This window comes from Lonchura striata, chromosome 2, assembly GCF_050655825.1.
Source record: "Lonchura striata isolate lonStrDom1 chromosome 2, ASM5065582v1, whole genome shotgun sequence".
Taxonomy (NCBI): Eukaryota; Metazoa; Chordata; class Aves; order Passeriformes; family Estrildidae; genus Lonchura; species Lonchura striata.
In genome coordinates this window covers 92,126,204-92,145,684 of record NC_140704.1, presented here as the reverse complement: position 1 = coordinate 92,145,684, position 19,481 = coordinate 92,126,204, and the positions used below count along the sequence as shown (strand labels likewise).

Here is a 19,481-nt window from a genome sequence, read left to right as displayed (position 1 = left end):
TATTTTGAGTCTAAAATTCTTGTTGTTATAAATGCAATATATCTCTTCAAAAACTTTTGTCTGACATACTTACAAAGCAATAAGCATCTTTTAATTTACATTGTAAACTGTCTTTTGCTAGTGATACAGATGGAATAATGTGTGCAGTCCCAGAGTTGGAGGGGAAGGAAATGAAATGATGAACTAATATACAAAACGGAAATTCACTTGCACTGTGCTATGAATTTCTGGAAGTGCACATATGTTCCTAGTGTGAGTGTGATGCATCATCTGGTGAAGGTATTGCACTGAAAATAGATTTCCTAAACGGATACTGCATTTGTTCAATTATTTTAGCTTAGCATTTGGGAGACAATAACTGTGGCTGCATGGTGAGCTTTGGTGAATGTACTATGGGAACATCATTAGTTTAACTAAAATACTATTTTTTAAGGCTTTACTGTTGATAAAAGTACTCTTCAGATTTATCCAGCTGAGTTCCCATAGCTACTTTTTGGGTAGGAAATTGCAAATAAGTGACCCCCCCCCTCATATTTCCATATTTTAAACAGTTATTTATCCTTAGTACTTTATCATACACAGATACAATAATTTCTTTGTTTCTATGAAATCTATTGCATTTGGCAAAATTCTATTGTCTTTGTGTACTTCAGCCTTCCTCAAGGAACATATCCTAATACTAGACAGTGGAGCTGGGAATGTTTCAGTTACTTTCAAATTAGAGTTATAATGCTCCTATTGATAGACTTTTTCATGCTTTTCCACCCAAATATACATGAAAATAGTGCATGTATATATTTTGCTTATATGCAGACTTTGCTTTTTTAATATATCCTTATTCAAATGAACTACACTTTCCTTGCCAGTTCAAAATGCAATAATTTTGCATCTAAATGGAAAATCTCCAAGTTGAATTGAAAATCTGTGATAAGGCAAACCTTGCAGCAATCCGAGCAGTTGCTGTGTATAAAACACATGAAACTTTCTTGGCAAGCCAGTAAACTGGGTATAGTCATTAGAGACAATGCAGAGTAACAAAGTATCCCTTTTAAGGTGATGGTAGCAGCTTACAAATGTAAATAACTGGAATTTATAAGAAGTCACTGGAAAGCTTGTGTATGCCATGAAGTCCTCAAGTTTTCTGTAGTGGTTCTCTTAATTATACAGTACAAAAAACTTGTGACACCTTACACAGTCATTTTCTTCATAGAAATGCTGAATATTCTGTGTATAAATTCCTTTAAAAGGCAGCAGAAAAGTGTTCCTGCAAGTACCTTCCACTTATTTTCCTTATGAGTAAAAAACCCTGTGATAATGGAAGTGCTAGCATACTCACTTTCCCCACCCTGCAGGTGTTACAATGAAAGAAGCTTTAAGAACTTCAAGAACAGCGCAAGGGCAAAACCTACAGATGTTTCCTTCAGTTGTTTGTAAAGGGGGAGTTTTGCTACAGTGCTATTGTTTCAGTTGACCCTTTTCTCTCGGGGTTTTATTCTGCTGTAGTTTGTCATCCTTGGTTCTCAAAATAGCAGAATTCCCTGGTAGGTCACACCAAAATGAGGAGGAGGGGTCTTTCCTTAAAACCTTTCCATTCTGTCCTTTTGACAAAAGAGGAGAGTTAGACTTCTCAGGGCAAAGACCTATATTTAAAAGTAATTGTCAGTAGATCAATCCATACTGAATGCAAGATGATAATGGCATGATTATAGTTATATTGTGAAGTGAGGAAGAGAAATTACTTGAAATTTTGAAGTGTTTGCTTGCTTGCTGCACCAATGGAAAGCTTAATCTCCTTGCAAGGAAGGGCTCTCTTCCTTGATGAAAAAGTTGAATGGCTGGTCTGGTGAGTGTTGTCTTTCATTGACGTAAAATACAGTCCTTGTATGTTGTGAAATGAGGAAGATGGCTTAGTGTAACACTGTGTAGCTGAAAAAATCACCTAGTTATTAATGTTTAAGGTATTTTATCATATTGTTGAGTAATTAAAATCTAGAAAAACTATTTAACTGTGTTGGGGTGCAAAATTCTGCAGCTCTAGCATGCTGACCTACTGAGGACTTTAGGAAGACACATCTGCGCTGTCTCTGATGAATTCTTTCAGACACTGGTCACTTTTCTCAGTCAAATATTTGGCCACGTTTCTTCCCAGTTTAAAAGGTTACAGAATTTTCAGTTAATTTTTTAGAGCTAATGTGTTTGATTTAAAGTGCAATAATTTAGCAAATAAGTCTCCATCAAATAGTACTAAGAATTTATATCCCACATTCAAGCAAGTCTCCAAAGGTAGAGATAATGAAAAATTTACTGCAAGTTTATAGAAGGTCTATGAATTAAAGCCCAAGTTGGTTTTTTTCTTTCTCAAACTGTCTCTTTCTATTGGGAAGATAGATTTGAGATAATATATTAAAACCAGGTCATTGTATTGATTTTCATCACACTTCTATGTCTGTAAGTTTTTGATGACAACTCTTAAAAGGGTTAACTCGGCAATTTTGATTCTGAGCAGAATTTGGTAATAGAGCTGCAGATCTCCTGTGGCAAAATGTAAAAACGATGTACAGATTCATTGTTCTTTGTCTTACAAGGAAATCCATTAGCTTAATGAAAATAAATACAATGTTTATTTATTTTTAGTGTGACTTCCTAAGGAAATAAGGCTTATGTCATTGCACAGCCCCTCTGCCTCTGTTTCCACTTGAGAATATTTGGACAATGAAATCAAATGTAATGTAGGAGATGAGTTTTTGAACATGCAAAGTTTCTCAAGATTGGTGAAAGCCAGTGACTAGGCAGGGAAAAAAATCCCAAAACTTTAAGATTACATTGTCCTCTCACTGAGGAGTTCACAAATTCAGTATTTGTTCTATTTAGATGTGGGATGGTCAGGCAGCAGGTGATTTTGCATTCCTATAGGATCTGCTTACACTTGGAGGGTAAAAATTCTCTAGGGATTGTGGACAAACAGAACCAGAGATATTAGTAGGTGAATGGGGATGAATGTCAGTGGGGTCAGAAGTTCGATATGACTGCAATAAAAGGGGAAGAAGTTTAATGTTTTAAAAGTATTAAAAGTACACAGAACTCAAACCTCCAAAATTCCTCAGGAATCAAGGTTTACTATCTCTGCATCTCAAAGAATTTCTTCATATTGTCAAAATACATACAAGGAATCTTAACTAGACAGATATTGGTGCCATTTTTACTGACATTTTAGTGAAATGTAGTATGTAATTCTTAGTATTAAGGATGATTTAGAGAGCATGATTTGAAAATTTAACTGTATACTGTGAATGGCCTCCTATAACTTAGCAACTCAGCAAGTCTGCTTTCAAACTGAACTACTTCACATATTTTTTCTAGTGCAGATATATACCACTCCAGGGTTTTTGGTCACTCCTTAAATGAATTTGTAAAATTATTCCATCTGCCTTAAACTTTGCTTTGTAAGCACGTTTTTTGGTAACTTTTACTTTAAAATTTGTCTTAGTAGCACTGCTATTGTTTTAATTTATGTCATATTATTTAGCTTGCTATTTCAGGGGATTTTTGTTGAAGTTAATTGAATGCATTGGAAAATGCTGTGTACGGCAAATTTGAATTTCTTTTCCATTCTAGATTGTCGTCATTGCTATAACCACTTCTACTTTCATTATACTTTGTCTCAAAGTTTTCTGTCAACATCTTCTCTGCTCTCACTTCATGAGAATAAGCATTGGAAATGTCAAGCTTCTGAAGCCACCTGTGCTCATTTCTGGCTACATAAACATAAAGATCTTGCCATATTTTGACTTTTATAAAATACTGTCGGTGACATCTGTAGTCATTGTAATCCGCACCTAAAACTTTCTAAAATGATGTAGTGTGTCTGGCTAAATAATTGCCTGTGTAAACTCCTGCATAGTTTGCAGTAGCAAATATGTGCTGCCTGTATTGGGTTTGTATCAAAAGCTGCCTTGGGATTTTTGCTGAGTGTCTCATAAACTCCCTAGTTATCTGATTCAGAGTTTCACCATCAGGTTAAGTATTCTTTAATTTATTATGAGCACACCTTTTGGCTTTTATGCAGGTTTTTTTGGGTTTTTTTGTTTTTTTTTTTTTTTTAATCTGAGTTAAATTCTTGTTTTCTTGAAGATTTAACTTATGTTCATTTCATGTTGGTTTTGTGTTTGTGGTTTTTTACCAGGTCATCTGAACAAGAATCACCAAAGTGAGTTTTCTTTATGCTTTCTCTTATCTCTTTAAGATAAACAATGAAATACGTAATTTCAACTGACTTTTCAAAGTAGTGATTTTGTATGATTAAAATACACAAATAAATGTATAAATCAATGAAGACTGTAAAGATTTGTGAAAAAAGTAAGTTTTGGGGTCAGGATTTGAAGAGTTTTAAGTTGTAATAGATCTCTCATCAGTATTAACAAAAAAAGTTGGTTGGAAACTGTTACAAAAGTTTAATGATGCAAAAATCCACTGGTAATTTTATGTAGTGACTCTTTATATAGTGGCAGATGACATTGACTGAAATCATATTCTTCTGGTATTATTCAATTTCTTTTCTTCATTGAAAAATCATTATATGGGCTGTAATTTCAACTTGTAAGTTAAACGTTTTTTTGGACTGTGTTCTGAAAACATAGATTTACATTTACATACACAGTGTTCCTCCTTGCTTAACATTGATTTAATCAGAATAATGAAAAGTCTTGGAAGCTACCAGATAAAACTAGAATTTTGACAGTGTAGTTATAATTCACTACTTCAAAGCATCCTGAAACTTTGTATACATTCAGAAAGTGCCACTTGCTGTAGTAACTGAAAATACTGCAACTGTTGCATGAAATACCTCATTGCCATTGCCAAGTACAGGTAGTGTAATTGAAAGTCAGAGGTATTATGGCAAGAATACATTTCCTTGATGGCATCTTCCAGGACATTTGTGTTTGTTGTGATCAGATTATCACAGGCTCAAAAACAAGTGGCTTCAAGGTCGAAGTTCGCTGCAATACAAGTTTTGTATGTCAAAAGCCACACTCCTTGGAGTGTAGAATTACTTGTTCATTGACAGCTTGAAATGGCTGCTGGAAATGGTTCAAAAAAGCTCACATATATTGACAAATACCACAGTGGAAATATTCAAATTTGTTTGAATTTAGAAAGTTTAATGCCAAGGTTTACTTGGCAAGACATGTACTTCTGCCACTTTAACACTGTCAAAATTCAATGTTGCTATACCTTGAGCTTTCCCTAAGGCAGATATTTTCACATTAGGTAGTATTTATAAGGATGGAGCTGTTAGTCTGTATGGTATCCCTGAGTTTGGTCCAATTAAAGAAGGGAGTTTGTTGTATGAGAGGTCTGCATATCATCCTTTTTATAAGAGGAATGTAGCTAAATGAATGTTTGGGAACTCCTGGAGAACCATCAGGAAAATTGGCCAGTTCCCAGATTTGGGGGTTTTAGTTACTGAGTTTTGTTGTCATTGAACATTAAAGTTCTTGAATGCCAGATCTGTACCCTAAATTAGTTCTGAATCCTTTTGTGTGGCTATAACTGCCTAGGACAATACTTCAACTGCAATTAAACCTTTCATTGTCACTTCATTTCCTGCTTCTCTGAGAATTTACCCTGGCTTTTCTGCAAACTGCCTTCTCCCACAGGGATAAGGTTGAAATTGCACTTGTAAGAGGGAGAAATCTTTAAAAAAAGTGCTTTTCAGGAATGAGAGTGGAATCACAGCAAAAGATTTTTTATGGATAGAATTGGCAACTGAAATGTCTTTCCCTCGCAGTTCATCCCTCTCCATTTGTTACTGGAATTCTTGTACCACTGCAACAATGCCTTTCTTTGCTAGCATCCAAATATTTTGCTATTCCAGAATTTTTGTCCATTTTTCTGGATGTCCACTGATCAAATGATAGGCTTAGATCACGCTCCAATCCTGTTTCCATGCACTTCCACTAAAAAGCGGTGTTAAATCTTATAACTCTTAGAACTTGCTCTTTTTAAATCTTTTAATTTAAGAATCTGGATAACAGTACCTTTATAATATTTATCTTTTCAAAATAAAGGAATGTATTGGGAAACAGTCCGACACGGAGCTCTCTGACCCATCTCTCACCTAAAGGCTTGGCTCGGTCTCCCAATGGAGTTGGCAACATTTCTGGCTCTTACCCATTGGAAGGGGTGGATAAGCAGTTCCTAGAAACATATGACAACCTCACAAAAAGCAGCTTGATGGAAGATTCCAGTCAGTACTACTGTGACAAGGTATGTGCACTTGGGTGCTCTTAAAGCCAGAACTAGTAGTGAATGTGACTTGGAACTGGGGTTTGAGAATGCGCAAAGTGGTGGCTATCTTTCAGGATGGGCATGTTTTATGCAGTAATGAGAGTAGAGCTCGTGTTGCTAAATACTCATTTATCCAAGGTTGTGTGGTAGACAAGATAACCACATACATTGGTTTCCAAAGTGTCCAGAATTCTAGAAGCTTCAGGGAAAGTTCCTAGTGGAATAGAAATCCTTACATGATTAAATCTTGTTTCTTCCGAGGGAAAAAAATATCAGCTAACTCAAGTTGCTATCTGTCTGAAAAGCAGGCACAGCTCTGCTTTATCCCAGGCATCTCTTAAGGATGGCTAAACATCATCCTTTTCAGTTCTGACCTGGCTGGAGAGCAGCTGCTCCTTGCTAACGTTACGGTGGTGGATCATTCTTCCCCAGCCTGTTCCATAGGGGTTCTGGCTAAAAGTGGGCACCTACAATTAATTAAAACATCTAACTAAAATTAGTTTTATCATTTCCGCCATGTTCATGTGCTGACACTTTTTAATTCTGCATTCTATTGTGTAATTTTTCTGTGGATCTGTTGCATAAAAATACACCTAATTAAAGGAGAAATGTCAAGGGAAAATGGTCACTTCATAGTTCCTGGAATAGAATAATTTCTATTCATATGTTGCACCAAAGCTTTTAATGACAACAGGTTGGAACTTTAGTAGGATTTATCAGTTGGGAAGGAAAGCTAAGATGAGAGTAACAGTCTTAGGACAGAGCAACCGGAAAACGTGCGTTGTTATTTTTACTACTTAAAAGGTTACTACCATAGTTATATTCTACAACCATATTCTCTTCCTATTTCAAAGGTGGATTTACGTAGGGCATTTTTATTCAGCATTTCTAAATTTGGTTGCACTGTTTTTTAATTTGCTGATATCTTCTTCTAAAAATTAGAACATTTTCTTTATTTTTCTATATATTGCAGAATGACATAATAGAGGGAGATTTACTTTTGGTGCGTATCATTCCAGATGAAGAAGGGAAGTTTGGATTTAATCTAAAGGTAAACCAGCTGTCTTTTAATTATTTTTAAATGCTGTATGGATAAGATACTTTTCCTTCATGTTTTTTTTAGTATAATGATTTAGAGAAAGCAGTCTATTTTACAGGAATGTCCTGTGGACTGAGAGTTTTAAAAGTGGCAGCCTGACTCTTAAGTGCTAAAGCAACACTTACAGAAACAAGCATCTAATAGTTCTCTTGTTTTCAGTTGCATATATTATGGGCATGGCACATATCCAAGGCACACTGCCTATTTTGCTGCTGAAATATGAACTCAAAAGCCTAATTTAAGACATTGACTTTTGGAAAATTTGACCTCTGTATTATAAAACAATTTAAATAGTTTGTGCTGTTCAGTTTAATTATACCCATTAGAAATAATGTGGAAAATTTGAAAATTAATTTGTGAAGAAAATTTAAATTAATATTGATAATTGACTATAGTAAATGTTTTACATTCCCTCACTGAAATTTCTTTTAAGCTGAATATTATAAATTTGCCATAATAACAAGATTAGAGCAGAGTTTTGTCATTTTCCCTTGGCTTATTTATTGGTGATATAAAGAGAATAAAGGAGTACAGTTGTCTGGATCTTTGATCCTACCAGATTCCTTGCACATTTGTCACAAAATCTAAAAAAACTGTCTGCCTTGGAAGTTCAAGTGTTAAATTAGGCTTACTTCAAGCACAGAGTTACAAAAAAAGTTCCATTTTATCTGGTTTTGGCTATTAAATTTTATGGCCTGAAAGAGACACCCAATCTAGTTTACTGGAAATTGGTACATTTAAGAACACCACAACCCACCCCATAATTCCCCATTTATTAATTAAAATTCAGTCCTACCAACCCTTTCCATGATGACACAGCATAAAAAAATATATAGAAAGAAAATAAGCAATTACTTCTTTTAAATTCTGCTTATGCTTAATGGTAGGTTTATGGTTACTATTTACTTGACATTCCTCTCATTCCTCTAGGGTGGAGTAGATCAGAAAATGCCACTGCTGGTATCAAGAATAACTCCAGGGTCACCTGTAAGTAAATTCTTGAGGCTTTTAACCCCTTCCATTGCTACTCCTTCCACCTCTCAAAAGTCTGTACAGACAGAAATTTGGACACCTGTAACCAGTATGAGATAGCAGCAGAACTGGTCTCGTTAGGGATTGGTTTAACCAGTGATTTCTTAAACCAGAGATTAAAAGATATGGAAGAGTTTGTCAAACCAGATAAAAATAGAAAGAATATTTGTGTTCTCCCATCATCTCAAAAAGTGTATCCTGAACTGAAAAATGTTTGATGAGGGGCAAGAACTGGGGAAAAGGAACATCATTTACTGAAGAAGTAAATAATTTGGGCCCCTGCACCCTAGAAAAAATAGCTTGATTGAGAAAGATGTAGTAGGGATCTGCAAGATTAGGAGCACTGTGACAAAGGAATTCCAGCAGAAATATGGACTGCTAAATTAAGTTTGTGAAGGTCAGGTTCTTCATGTTTGCTGAAGAAGTTGTTGGCACAGAAGATAGCAGACCTGTGAAACTCCTTGACAAAGGATGTGTGGTTAAAATAATTTTCTGTGTGGTCAGGACAGGACAAATACTTGAGGAAAAAAGCTATTGTTATTGACTAAGCTAGCAACAATAGGCTGAGGAAATCCTTAGGGCTCAAATTATTTATAGGATGGGAGAGTACTTGGCAGGAGAGAGGGAGCATAAAAAGGGAGCATTTGTTTGCTCTGATCCTATTTTGCCATAGATGTTTCGCTTATGGAAATATTTATAGACTAGGTGAAATGTTTATAAGAATCAGCAGAGTCATTGAGTTCTCCTGTTGAATTGTAATATAGTAATAGGGAGATAAAATGTTTTAAAACTTTTTTCCTAAATAATTATTACATAAATTTGTGAGGACAAATGTTATATCAAATTTTTTCACTTGCCTTTTTCCAAACTATATTTTCTAACTCTCATAAAATAATTTCAGTGGAGACTTGTTAGGAAATATTACTGACCTAATCCTAAAAAGACAATGCACTCTGAATCTTCTGACTCTTCTGAAATTTGATAGACACTCACAGGGCTGATATTTGAATATCATGATGCAAATCCAGCTGAAACAGATTGCTTGAGAAGTTAATTTTGTCACATTTATGATTTTTGGTGTGACTTACATGGTTCCTAGCACTCCTTTGTGAACTATAATAATTACTTGAAAAAATGTTTGGTAGGAAATTATAATTACACCCAGGAATTGAAAATAAAACAGTTCCTAAGACATTTCATGGTCAGCCTAGCAAATATTCTAATGGTGATTTGACATTCTGAAATTAGATAGGGCAAACAGGTTCATTCTGCAGTCAGAGAATGAAAGATGTTTCTCCAGAGACAGTCACTTCCATTGGTAGATTCAGCTGGTCTTCTGGAAAGTATCAATCTGGATTTTTTTCTCTTGGATTGAAAAAGGTCTAGACTTCCAACTTTAAATGCTTAATTGAAATGCCTCCCTTTGGTTTCACAGGCAAGGACAAGAGTGACTGAAAAAAATTGGAAACAGATATCCAGTATGTAATACTCAGTAGCAGTGTTAGGGAAATCACGTCATGTTACAGCAAGAGGAAAATAATACATTTATTTTTAGAGAATAGCAGTATTAACATTGATTATATTGTTTTCCATAAAGAAAATTTTACCTGTTCTTTACTGTTTAATGAAATGTAGCTGATATAAGTTCAAATTTAAGTCTGTGGAATGCATTTTGATATTATTTTAGCTCAGTTATGCCTTACCTTCATTTCTCCTATTTTAACTTCCACTAGATTCACCCTGTAAGCTGTCTTCAGGGATGCTATTTGGTAATATTATTTGCTAAGATTGTTTCTCAGGTTTATAGGTCACCTTTTTATCACTTTCCTACTAAAAGATGTGGGGTTTTTTTTGTAGAGGAGGGGAAGCAAATCTACTCCCCAAAATAAGGCAGCATTTTCCTTTACCCATCCCAAACTTCTTTTAAAAAATCCTTTAATAAAGCAGTAATGTAGTATGCTGGGGAAAAAAGTGAAGGACAGAGTACCCAAAATTTTTGTGTAAGCATATTTTAGTGAAGGAACAACCATTTATTTAATATGTTTGGTTTGAGTCTTTTTTTTAATTAAAGTTCCATACAGTTTTTTTTCAGAAACAGTATTAAGGTTCTCAGGTGCTAAAGAGGTCATTATTGTTTTATTTAATAGAACTTTTGATGGAAAAAAGCCATGCATGCTCCTTGGAGCAATAGCAGGTAATTAGTATAAAATGACACATTGGGTGTATCAATAGGAGAGAGAGCCTTTGACATAATAAATTGCCTGGAAAAGCTCAGACTCTGAAAAATCTATAAATTATGCTTGTGTAGGAGGAATTAATTCTCCTTCGATATATATTTTGTATAGTCAGATTATTCAAATAAGAGAGCTGATGCATTAGCATATCACATGATTAACAAAGTTTGTTTGAGCAAAGATATTAGTCTCCATCTGTACTAAAGACAGCCAAGAAATCTAAATTATAGGCAAATATAGGAGCTCAGAAACCATTCTTTGACTCTCCTAGACTGACCTTATATGGTCTTTGTATCACCTATCTTTTCAAATATTTATATTTCAGAGAGAATAATTTAATAATATTTAAAAGTGATTCAATTATTCAGTCATTCATAGTTACATTCTTTAGTCTTGCCTTTGTAAATTGTACGAAATATGGCAAGCGTGTTCTTAGGGACCTGTGAATACCTAGTTAAATCAATGTTGAAGAACATCATGGCTGCTCCTAGTTCCCATTCTTTTTCTGTTTACATTTTCACTGTCAATCTTTGTCAATTGTCAATCTTTGTCAATCTTCCCTATTCTTCATTATTTTATTTCCTTATTTCTATGGAAAAAGTTGGGGGCAACTATTCCTTCTTTAAATTTTTAATCAGTTTTTCTGCATGGGATTTTTTTCCTCTTGCATGCATCTTTCTTCTCTCTTGCTTCTTTCTTTTCTTCTTTATCTGTTTTTTGACAGTAAGACAGGTCTTAAGCTTTCTTTTCTTTAACTTTGTTTGCTGGTACAGATGACTCCCAATTAATTTCCTTCATATTCTTGCCTGTATTTTTTTATTCTGCATTTTTCATCTTGATGATTTTTTTCATTATAATTTCTTCTTTCCATCTCTTATTTACAAGTTGGTAATATCCATATATTATGAGCCATCAGTGCAGGTCATAATCAGGATTGAATCTAATTTTAATATCTTGTTCACGGGGGATTGGTAATGGTTGTTTGGTAAGGCTAATGATAACGGATGAATAAAATTCAGGGAACCTGTGCTGGCTATTAAGAAAATACAGGGAACACCTATAAAAAAAATAAAAATAATAAAGGTCTATGTCTCATTCATACAATAAATGAAATTAAGTGTTTATATAAGTGTATCACTTGTGTAGCTGGAGACTTCCTAGACAAAATAAAGATTAGGATAATGATGATGATAAAATTGTTACCTTACTTGTCACTCAAAGATTGTAGAATCCTGCATATTCATATTAGAAAAACACAGAAAGTTGGAAAGGACCTCCTGTCCAATGCCCTCTGCCCAAAAATCACCTACAGTCAGTTGCCCAGGACCATATCCAGATGGCTTCTGAGGGCTCCGAGGTGGAAGACTCCACAATATATCTGGCCAACCTGCTGGAGTGCTCAGTCACCACAGCAGTAGAATTGTTTCCTGATGCTTGAATGGAGCCTCGTGTGTTTGTTTGATTTCTTTTCCATTCCATTTCCATTTGAGCTTTTTGTCCCTGATCCTGTCACTGAGCACCACTGAGAGTTGGGCTTCATCCTCTCTGTGTCTTCCCTTTAAGTATTTATGTACGTTGCAAGATCATTGTAATAATTGAGCCTTTCCTTCTCCAGGTTAAATACTCCCAGCTCTCTGAGTCTTCCTTTGTGCAAGAGCTGCTCTAGTCCCTGAGACATCTGTGTAGCATCATCATCATCATATTCTGGCCATAGCTTTAATTGCTTTGTGCTGGACATAGGGCTAAGCATACAGAGAACTGTGGCAGAAAAAAAAAAGCCAAAAAAGCCCTGTAGTCCAGCAGTTAATCTAAATCTAAAAGCTCTGCAAAATAACAGAGATATTAAATGTGTGTGGATTTCTTTAAAATTTAAAAAGTGCATGCCTGGGGAATGTCATGTTACTTAAATCATGTTCATAAAATCATGTTTGGACTTCTTAGTATTCACTGCATAAAAAGTGAACTGGATTTTGTCATGTACCCAGAACACTTTATCCAGAAATCCAGATGTTGTTGACACTTGGAGTTTGAAATAGAGATCTTTGAGAGCAATTTGATGATGGCTGTTTGATTAATGTGATTTCCTTTTAATGCTATCAATATGTTGTTTGAACTGTTCCTTATTGTCATGGAGAAGCTTTGAAGCATGAGAGCTTTAGAGCTGAAAGCTTTGATAGAACCCATGATACAAAATATGAAACTTCGCCCAGAGAACTGTGCCTACATTTGCTTATGTACTTAATATCCTGATAAGTTCCTGCTTGCACAACTGGTTGTGATGACATTAATGTGTTTCTTTGGTCTTGTAACAGGCTGATAAATGCATTCCAAAGCTGAATGAAGGCGATCAGATCGTATTAATTAATGGCCGAGATATCTCAGAGCACACACATGACCAGGTGGTCATGTTTATAAAAGCCAGCAGAGAATCTCACACAAGAGAGCTTGCACTTTTGGTCAGGAGGAAAGGTAACTGGACTAATTTTATTCACTTCTAATGTTTTTTGAAATTGTTGCTCTTATGCTTGGTGATGTACCCTCTTCTGTTTGCATAAACATGTTCTCAGTGCATTGGAATAGGTGTGTGCAAAGAGTAGGTCTCACTAAATTTGAATTAGTAGTACAAGTAGTTTAAACTATATAGGTTCTTACCACTGCAACAAAGAATCTAGCAAGTTAGAATTTCTTATTTTTTGGTCTGAAAATCTGTGAGAATAAATAGTCCCATGAAAAAGATTTTTTTTGGTGATGTGGGGTGTTGGGTTCTTTTGTAAAGAAAGCATAATTTTAAAACCCCCCAATTGCAGATTCGCAACAACTCATGGGCTATTCCCCTGCACAATTATGTGATGAAACAAGTCAAAAAATCTACTCTTCGCCTCATTCTTGGAGTAGACATTTTGTGACAATACTGAGATAAACTTGTGCTGGTTGCTTGCAGAACTGCTGCCTGCAAAGAGGAGACAATCTTATATGCAGGATCTTAAGCCTTTATGTTTAAAAATGGAAAACTCATCCAGCTTGGCATTGCTTGCTCCATATTTAAACACCTATAGATCCCAAGAGCTTTCAGATGATGTCAAACTCTTAATTGGTTATTTGCTTTTCTTAAAAACTATGGTAAGACATTAGCACACACAATTACACAGTTTCTGATTGCATGAAGACATAAAAATCTGAAGGGATTAGGCATTACTAGGAAACAGGAGGGAATTAAACAGCCTAAGTGATATGTACTTCTGTAATATTGGCTTTATTTAAAACTTCTTTTTTTTCTAAGAAGATAGAGGGGCTCTTTATTTTGTTTTCCACTGGCTTTATGCAGCATTTAGTTTTCCCTTAATTTTCTAGTTCCCTTCCAACTTGCAGATAAGAGAAATCTGCTTTTATCTAATGATGACCTGTGGCCCCGTATGAGTAATTTTTTATAGGCATGAGCATAACCAGCTCCCCATTCTCTGAAGTTTGGCAGGTATGAACTGTTCCCATCATGGCAGAGGGTAATCACAGCTGGACATGTCTGGTGCTACAATACATTTCATAGGGACAGAACTGCTATGCAGATTACTTCATTAATGTTTGTCATGTTCTTCAATAGCAAGTAATGTTGTAGAAAATGGACTAATAATTCTTTGTAGCTTTAATTAGTTCCTTCAGTGTTAGCATAAGAAATTGCAAAAGATAATTGTGTCAAAAGGAATGTGATGAAGGGATTTTTGCCTTTGTTTTGTTGTTGGAGGTCCAAACTGATAGAAGTTTCTTGTAGAGATATTTCCATTGATTATGATCTACACTTTTTTTGGTAAAGCTCTCTAGCTCCCTTGTTTTTTACTATGGTGGATGCTGTGTTTCATTAGCCTATTTAGCAGTTCATTAGGTAAGACAAGGTTGCAAAAACCTCCTTGTGCTAGGAATTCAAGTTCTTTGCCTTCATAAATGGGCATTTGGAGTTTTTCTTTCAGAAAGGTCTTAGGGACATCATACTCTTTATAGTTTCTACAGGAATGCAGTACAAAAAGAAATGTGATTAAATGTGTTGCTATTTGCTTTTCTGAGGTTTTGCCAACTCTGTTGTTATTTCAAGCTGGTAAACTTTTATATCTGTTAAAAACACATTATTGCTCTAAGTAAAGGATTATAACTTCATACACATCTTTCAGTAGTTAAACAGTTTGTGGAGCCCGTATCAGAAGATGAAGCTGATTCCCTCACTCTGCCAGAATCTATTCTTCCTGTCTGTTCTGAATATGGAGGTGATACACTGGAGGAGTCTATGGAGCAGCTAAGAAGAGGGTTAGAAAGTGGAACAGTCCTTATTCAGTTTGAGGTAGGTAATAGTCAGCTCTGGAATGCTGTTAGTGTAGAACAATAGCTGTAACCAGCGACTAATGGAGGGGTTGTAATTAGTTGCAAATCTCAATGTTCCTGTTCAATCTTATCTCAAGAGAGCAACAATTTGACTTGCCCATTAGTTTCACACTTCACCACTTAGAATAGGGAAGAATAAGTTTTAAGTCTTACACAAATACCATCTGCTGAGAAAAATGTATTTAAATTAATATGTTTCTGGCTCAAGTACCCAAAGTTCACTAAATCAGTATTTTTTTGCAGTTGTTTAATTGAATAGAGTAGTGGGATTTTGACAGAGGTAATTCTTGTACTTGCTTCCTTTTCTCTGTTCTTCAATGTGTTAGGAAGGAAGGCCACAGAAAGCTAGCTAATCAAATGTTTCATATTTTATTAAATTAGTTCCTTCAATGTTAATATAAGAAATTTCAAAGGATAATTCATCTGCTTCTCTAATGGCAATGGGGTGCAGTATGGATGTTTGTGGTTGCTTTACTGTTATAGATTCAAACTTTTGTAGTAGCTCTGAATAAACCTTAGTTTATTATGGTTTACAAAATTGGCATTGAGTTCTGCAGTAACCCCTTCTGTCACTGAAAACTTATAGAACAGCAATAAAATTTCCTTCCCCTTTTGATTTTTTTTTCCTTTACTGTTTTTTTTTTAAGCTGGAAAATTTAATGGTAACTGCTGAAGTGTTGTGGTATTGTTTATTGTATAACCACTCTTTTTATGAGGTTTCCTTTCTTTCTATGATTTCTGAGATTTAAAATTCCCCTGTTTTTAAGGAATTCTAGACAATGGTTCATAACTGCTTTCCAAAATCCACACTACTGGATGCAATGCAATGCAATGCAACTGGCTATTGAAGCAGTAGCTCAAAAATGTGAACTCAGGTTTCAATAGCTTCTTAATTGTCAAATTTGTGCACAAGTTTCCTGTAGTGAACTTCATAGGATATTTGATCCTATATTTAATATTTTTATGGCACTGTTTATAAAAGGATTTTACATAAAACGTGCAAAAGCTTTTTGAAATCTAAAATACTAGGGTACAGCTTAGTGATCTTCTTGCTTCAAGTTCATTGCTTAGTGATCTTCAGAAGCAGAGGCAATGGCAGTGTCTCTTCATCACCTTTGGTGACTGAAACTCTTCATTCACTTTAGTAAAATAGCCAATAATTAGCCAGTAGACTGTGATTAAGCAAGTTTTTCAGGATATCTTCCTCCATTTAGTCAGAATTTAATAAGTCTGTCAATAGCAAATGTCTATTTGCCAGGCAACAATGAAGTTCAAAGAATGGTTACTTGACTTTAAATTATTCTTCCTCGTATTCCTAAAAAAGGCAGAAATTGCAACCTGGCTCTAGTAAAGTGGAACTTGACTTAGACAGAAGCTTTTCCATTACATATATTATGAAGTTCTCTTCTCACATGGCTTGTTTGTGTTGTATAAGTTGAAAAGTGCAGTGATCTGTGAATACTGAGTTTTAAGGTCCAATGAATCCCAGTGGAATAAATATTTTTGTGTGTTGCTCTTTTTCTCTCAACCAGAAGTAGGGGATTTTAGCCTCTTATTTGTTTCATTCCATTTTATATATGGAACAATATTCAAAATTTTCATTAAATATGTGAGTTCATATATAATAAACTCTTTGGTAAGTGTTCAGTGAAGGATGTAAAATTCTGGCACAGCCATATTAATAACTCAGTTGTAAGATGCTTTCATGTATATTTAATACACAAAAGCTATAGTTGTATAATTACAGTTCTTGTGGGTTTGTTTGGTTTTGTTGTTGTTTCCCCTCTGTACTTTTTTTTGGTCTTGTTTGATATACATAGAAGCAAAAATCATTAGGGTTTGAAAAGACCTCCAAGATCATAGAGTCCAACCATTAACCTTACACCAATGTCAAAATTTTGTTTATAAACATATTATATATACCCCATTTCATATGTCCATTTACTCCAGATAAAGTCTGCAACATAGGGGTTGGCCCAAAAGCAAAGTCACATGTTAAGAGATTGTGATACATTGAAGTTAGGAAAGATAAGTTAGTTAAGATAGAAAAAACATTAAAGAAAATATGGATTTTTTTTCAGTCTATGTATTTTTGTGTGAATGTAGTGTGTGTATAGAATAATCACATCCCTCAAAATCCTATAATTTTTCATTCTACTTTGCAGCAACTCTATAGAAGGAAACCAGGATTGGCTGTTACATGTGCAAAGGTACCTCAGAATATGGACAAGAATAGATACAAAGATGTTCTACCTTGTGAGTCTAAAGTACAGTTTCTGCCTATTTTGCTTTTTAAAACTGCTGTATTGAACTTGCTGATTAAAGATTTCATTATATAATTAAAGTCATGTAATTGGTCATTTTATTTTCTAAAAGGTAATTTATCCTGTTTATATTCTGCTGTTTGTGTTTCTGCAAGTCCTCAGGGGTTTTTTTTAACTTAATAGAGGGGAAGTATGTCTCTTAATTGCTAATTTTATTCCCTCTTTCTTTTGTGTGTGCAGATGATGCCACAAGGATAATATTGCAAGGAGATGAGGATTACATTAATGCAAATTATGTGAATGTAAGTCATACAGAGATCTGCATTTACTTACTTTCTATATTACTAAAGCAGAAAAAAATTGACTTTTTTAGGGAATAAGGATATTTTGTTTTAATTTGGGGGATTTGTAAATGTGAAAGATATAAAATTTCATAACCTAAAAAATAGCATCTATTGTGAAACAGGTGACCATCCTAATACACAGTGGGTGCTACTATGTAGTGATACATTGTGATATGTGCAGAGTCTTTAACCAGTAAAAATTATTTTATTTTACCATATGCTTCAAATGCTGAGGTTGTCTCCATAAAACTAAGCCTTTTTTCTCTCTAGAACCCCTTATGACCTAATGCTTAGACCTAATATGACCTGTGAAGAATCCAGAAAATAAACTAGAGCCTTGATTTCCCTAATCAATCCAGTGTAGGCTGAGAGTCAGGGAAAAAAGGAGGAAAATGGGTATATATTTCTGTCAGATACATAAGCTAAGCACCTAAAACACAGAGTCAATTATTAATTTCCTGTGTTTACTATCAGGCAATAAACAGCTTTGCTATACCTTTGGTGTATATACCCTGACATCATTCCTTACTAAATATTAAAGAAAATTTAGAAAGCTTTGCAGTTTCAAGTTTTCAAGTACATTTTCACTGTTAATCTTCTGCTCCTAGTTCAGCATGAAGGACTATAGAATCTATGCTTTGTATCTATTCTAAATTAATTATTTAAATTTTTTTCACATAAATTATAATCTTTATTGTCTTATTACTTAGCTTTTTGCCTTCATCTTCCCTCAAAACTTCCTTGAATGAAATGCAAAAGTTGAAAATGTACTTGAGTGGTGAGCGTGAACTTAACATAGGATTTTTCTTTCCCTCTGTAGATGGAAATTCCTTCTGCTGGCATTGTGAACCGGTACATTGCTACTCAGGGGCCTCTCCCACACACATGTGCACACTTCTGGCAAGTAGTCTGGGATCACAGATTATCGCTGATCATCATGCTAACAACACTCACTGAACGAGGACGGGTAAGTGCCCAGGTCCTTTGTATGCTGAAAAATGTGCTGTACCTTTGAAATTTTTCCATTTTTATGGTTAAATAATCCTAAAAGAGGCCAACTTGCTCAGCTGAATTATTCTTCTGAGGGCCAGGCTCAGAAGAATAAGAGCAGATACTTAGAGCAGATAGTCCTCAATTTGCTTTTTGTTATGCTGCTTTGCAAATAAACCAGATGTCTGACAAACAGAAGTCACTGCCTTCACTCTATTGTGCTGATCAGACAGGTACTAGGTGCTGTCGTTTTTTCCCTGAGTATTGACCTCCATGTGGCAGTTTCCAAAAGATTCTGCAAATGTCTGGAAGCATTGAGTGGTTGAGCAAACCTTGTAGTCTAGCTGTAAAAAGGAGTCTGCCATTGTGATATTTACTAGTGGTCAGACTTTAGCTTACTTATTTAAATCTCAGGTTCCTTCCTAGAATTGCTCTGATAAGTATTTTAATTATGTTTAGAAAAATTATGTCTCTCCTTGAATTTTAGAATAGCACAGTGAAAATCTGGTGTATTTTGATTTCATTTGCCCTTTGTAGTTTTAAAAACCAAATTTTTAGATTAAATGGGAAGGTATTGGTTTTAAAGTTTCAGAAGCTGAAAACTCCGAAGTTGGATTTTTTAAGAGGTGAAGAAGGTGGTGACTCCTGTATGCCTTCACTGTAGCCTTTATCTGTATTTAATCTGTGATCTGTCCTACCTTATCAAATTTATCTGGCATCCCAGTCAAAAGCCAGTGTTTTTAGAAAGCAAGGGAGTGAGTATTTTATGTCTTAAACATAAAGCATAAAGATTGAGATGTAAGGAAATACACATAAGCAACAATCAGGTTCCAACCACAGTCACATTATGTAGCTGCTCATG

The 19,481-nt window shown here is 34.9% G+C and overlaps 1 protein-coding gene across 7 annotated transcripts in view; it reads left to right on the top strand.

Moving 5' to 3' along the window:
- PTPN3 (protein tyrosine phosphatase non-receptor type 3) overlaps positions 1 to 19,481 on the top strand; it is a 158,940-nt gene that overhangs the window by 121,100 nt on the left and 18,359 nt on the right. For 6 of the 7 annotated variants that reach the window (XM_085571779.1, XM_085571781.1, XM_085571782.1 and 3 more), the window contains 9 exons: positions 4,184 to 4,207; positions 6,069 to 6,267; positions 7,262 to 7,339; positions 8,318 to 8,374; positions 12,966 to 13,122; positions 14,814 to 14,980; positions 17,187 to 17,277; positions 17,526 to 17,587; positions 18,450 to 18,596. In XM_085571779.1, coding sequence (XP_085427905.1) covers positions 4,184 to 4,207; positions 6,069 to 6,267; positions 7,262 to 7,339; positions 8,318 to 8,374; positions 12,966 to 13,122; positions 14,814 to 14,980; positions 17,187 to 17,277; positions 17,526 to 17,587; positions 18,450 to 18,596 — 982 coding nt within the window. The remainder of the gene's footprint in view (positions 1 to 4,183; positions 4,208 to 6,068; positions 6,268 to 7,261; positions 7,340 to 8,317; positions 8,375 to 12,965; positions 13,123 to 14,813; positions 14,981 to 17,186; positions 17,278 to 17,525; positions 17,588 to 18,449; positions 18,597 to 19,481) is intronic. The other variant, XM_085571780.1, reaches the window with a different exon arrangement.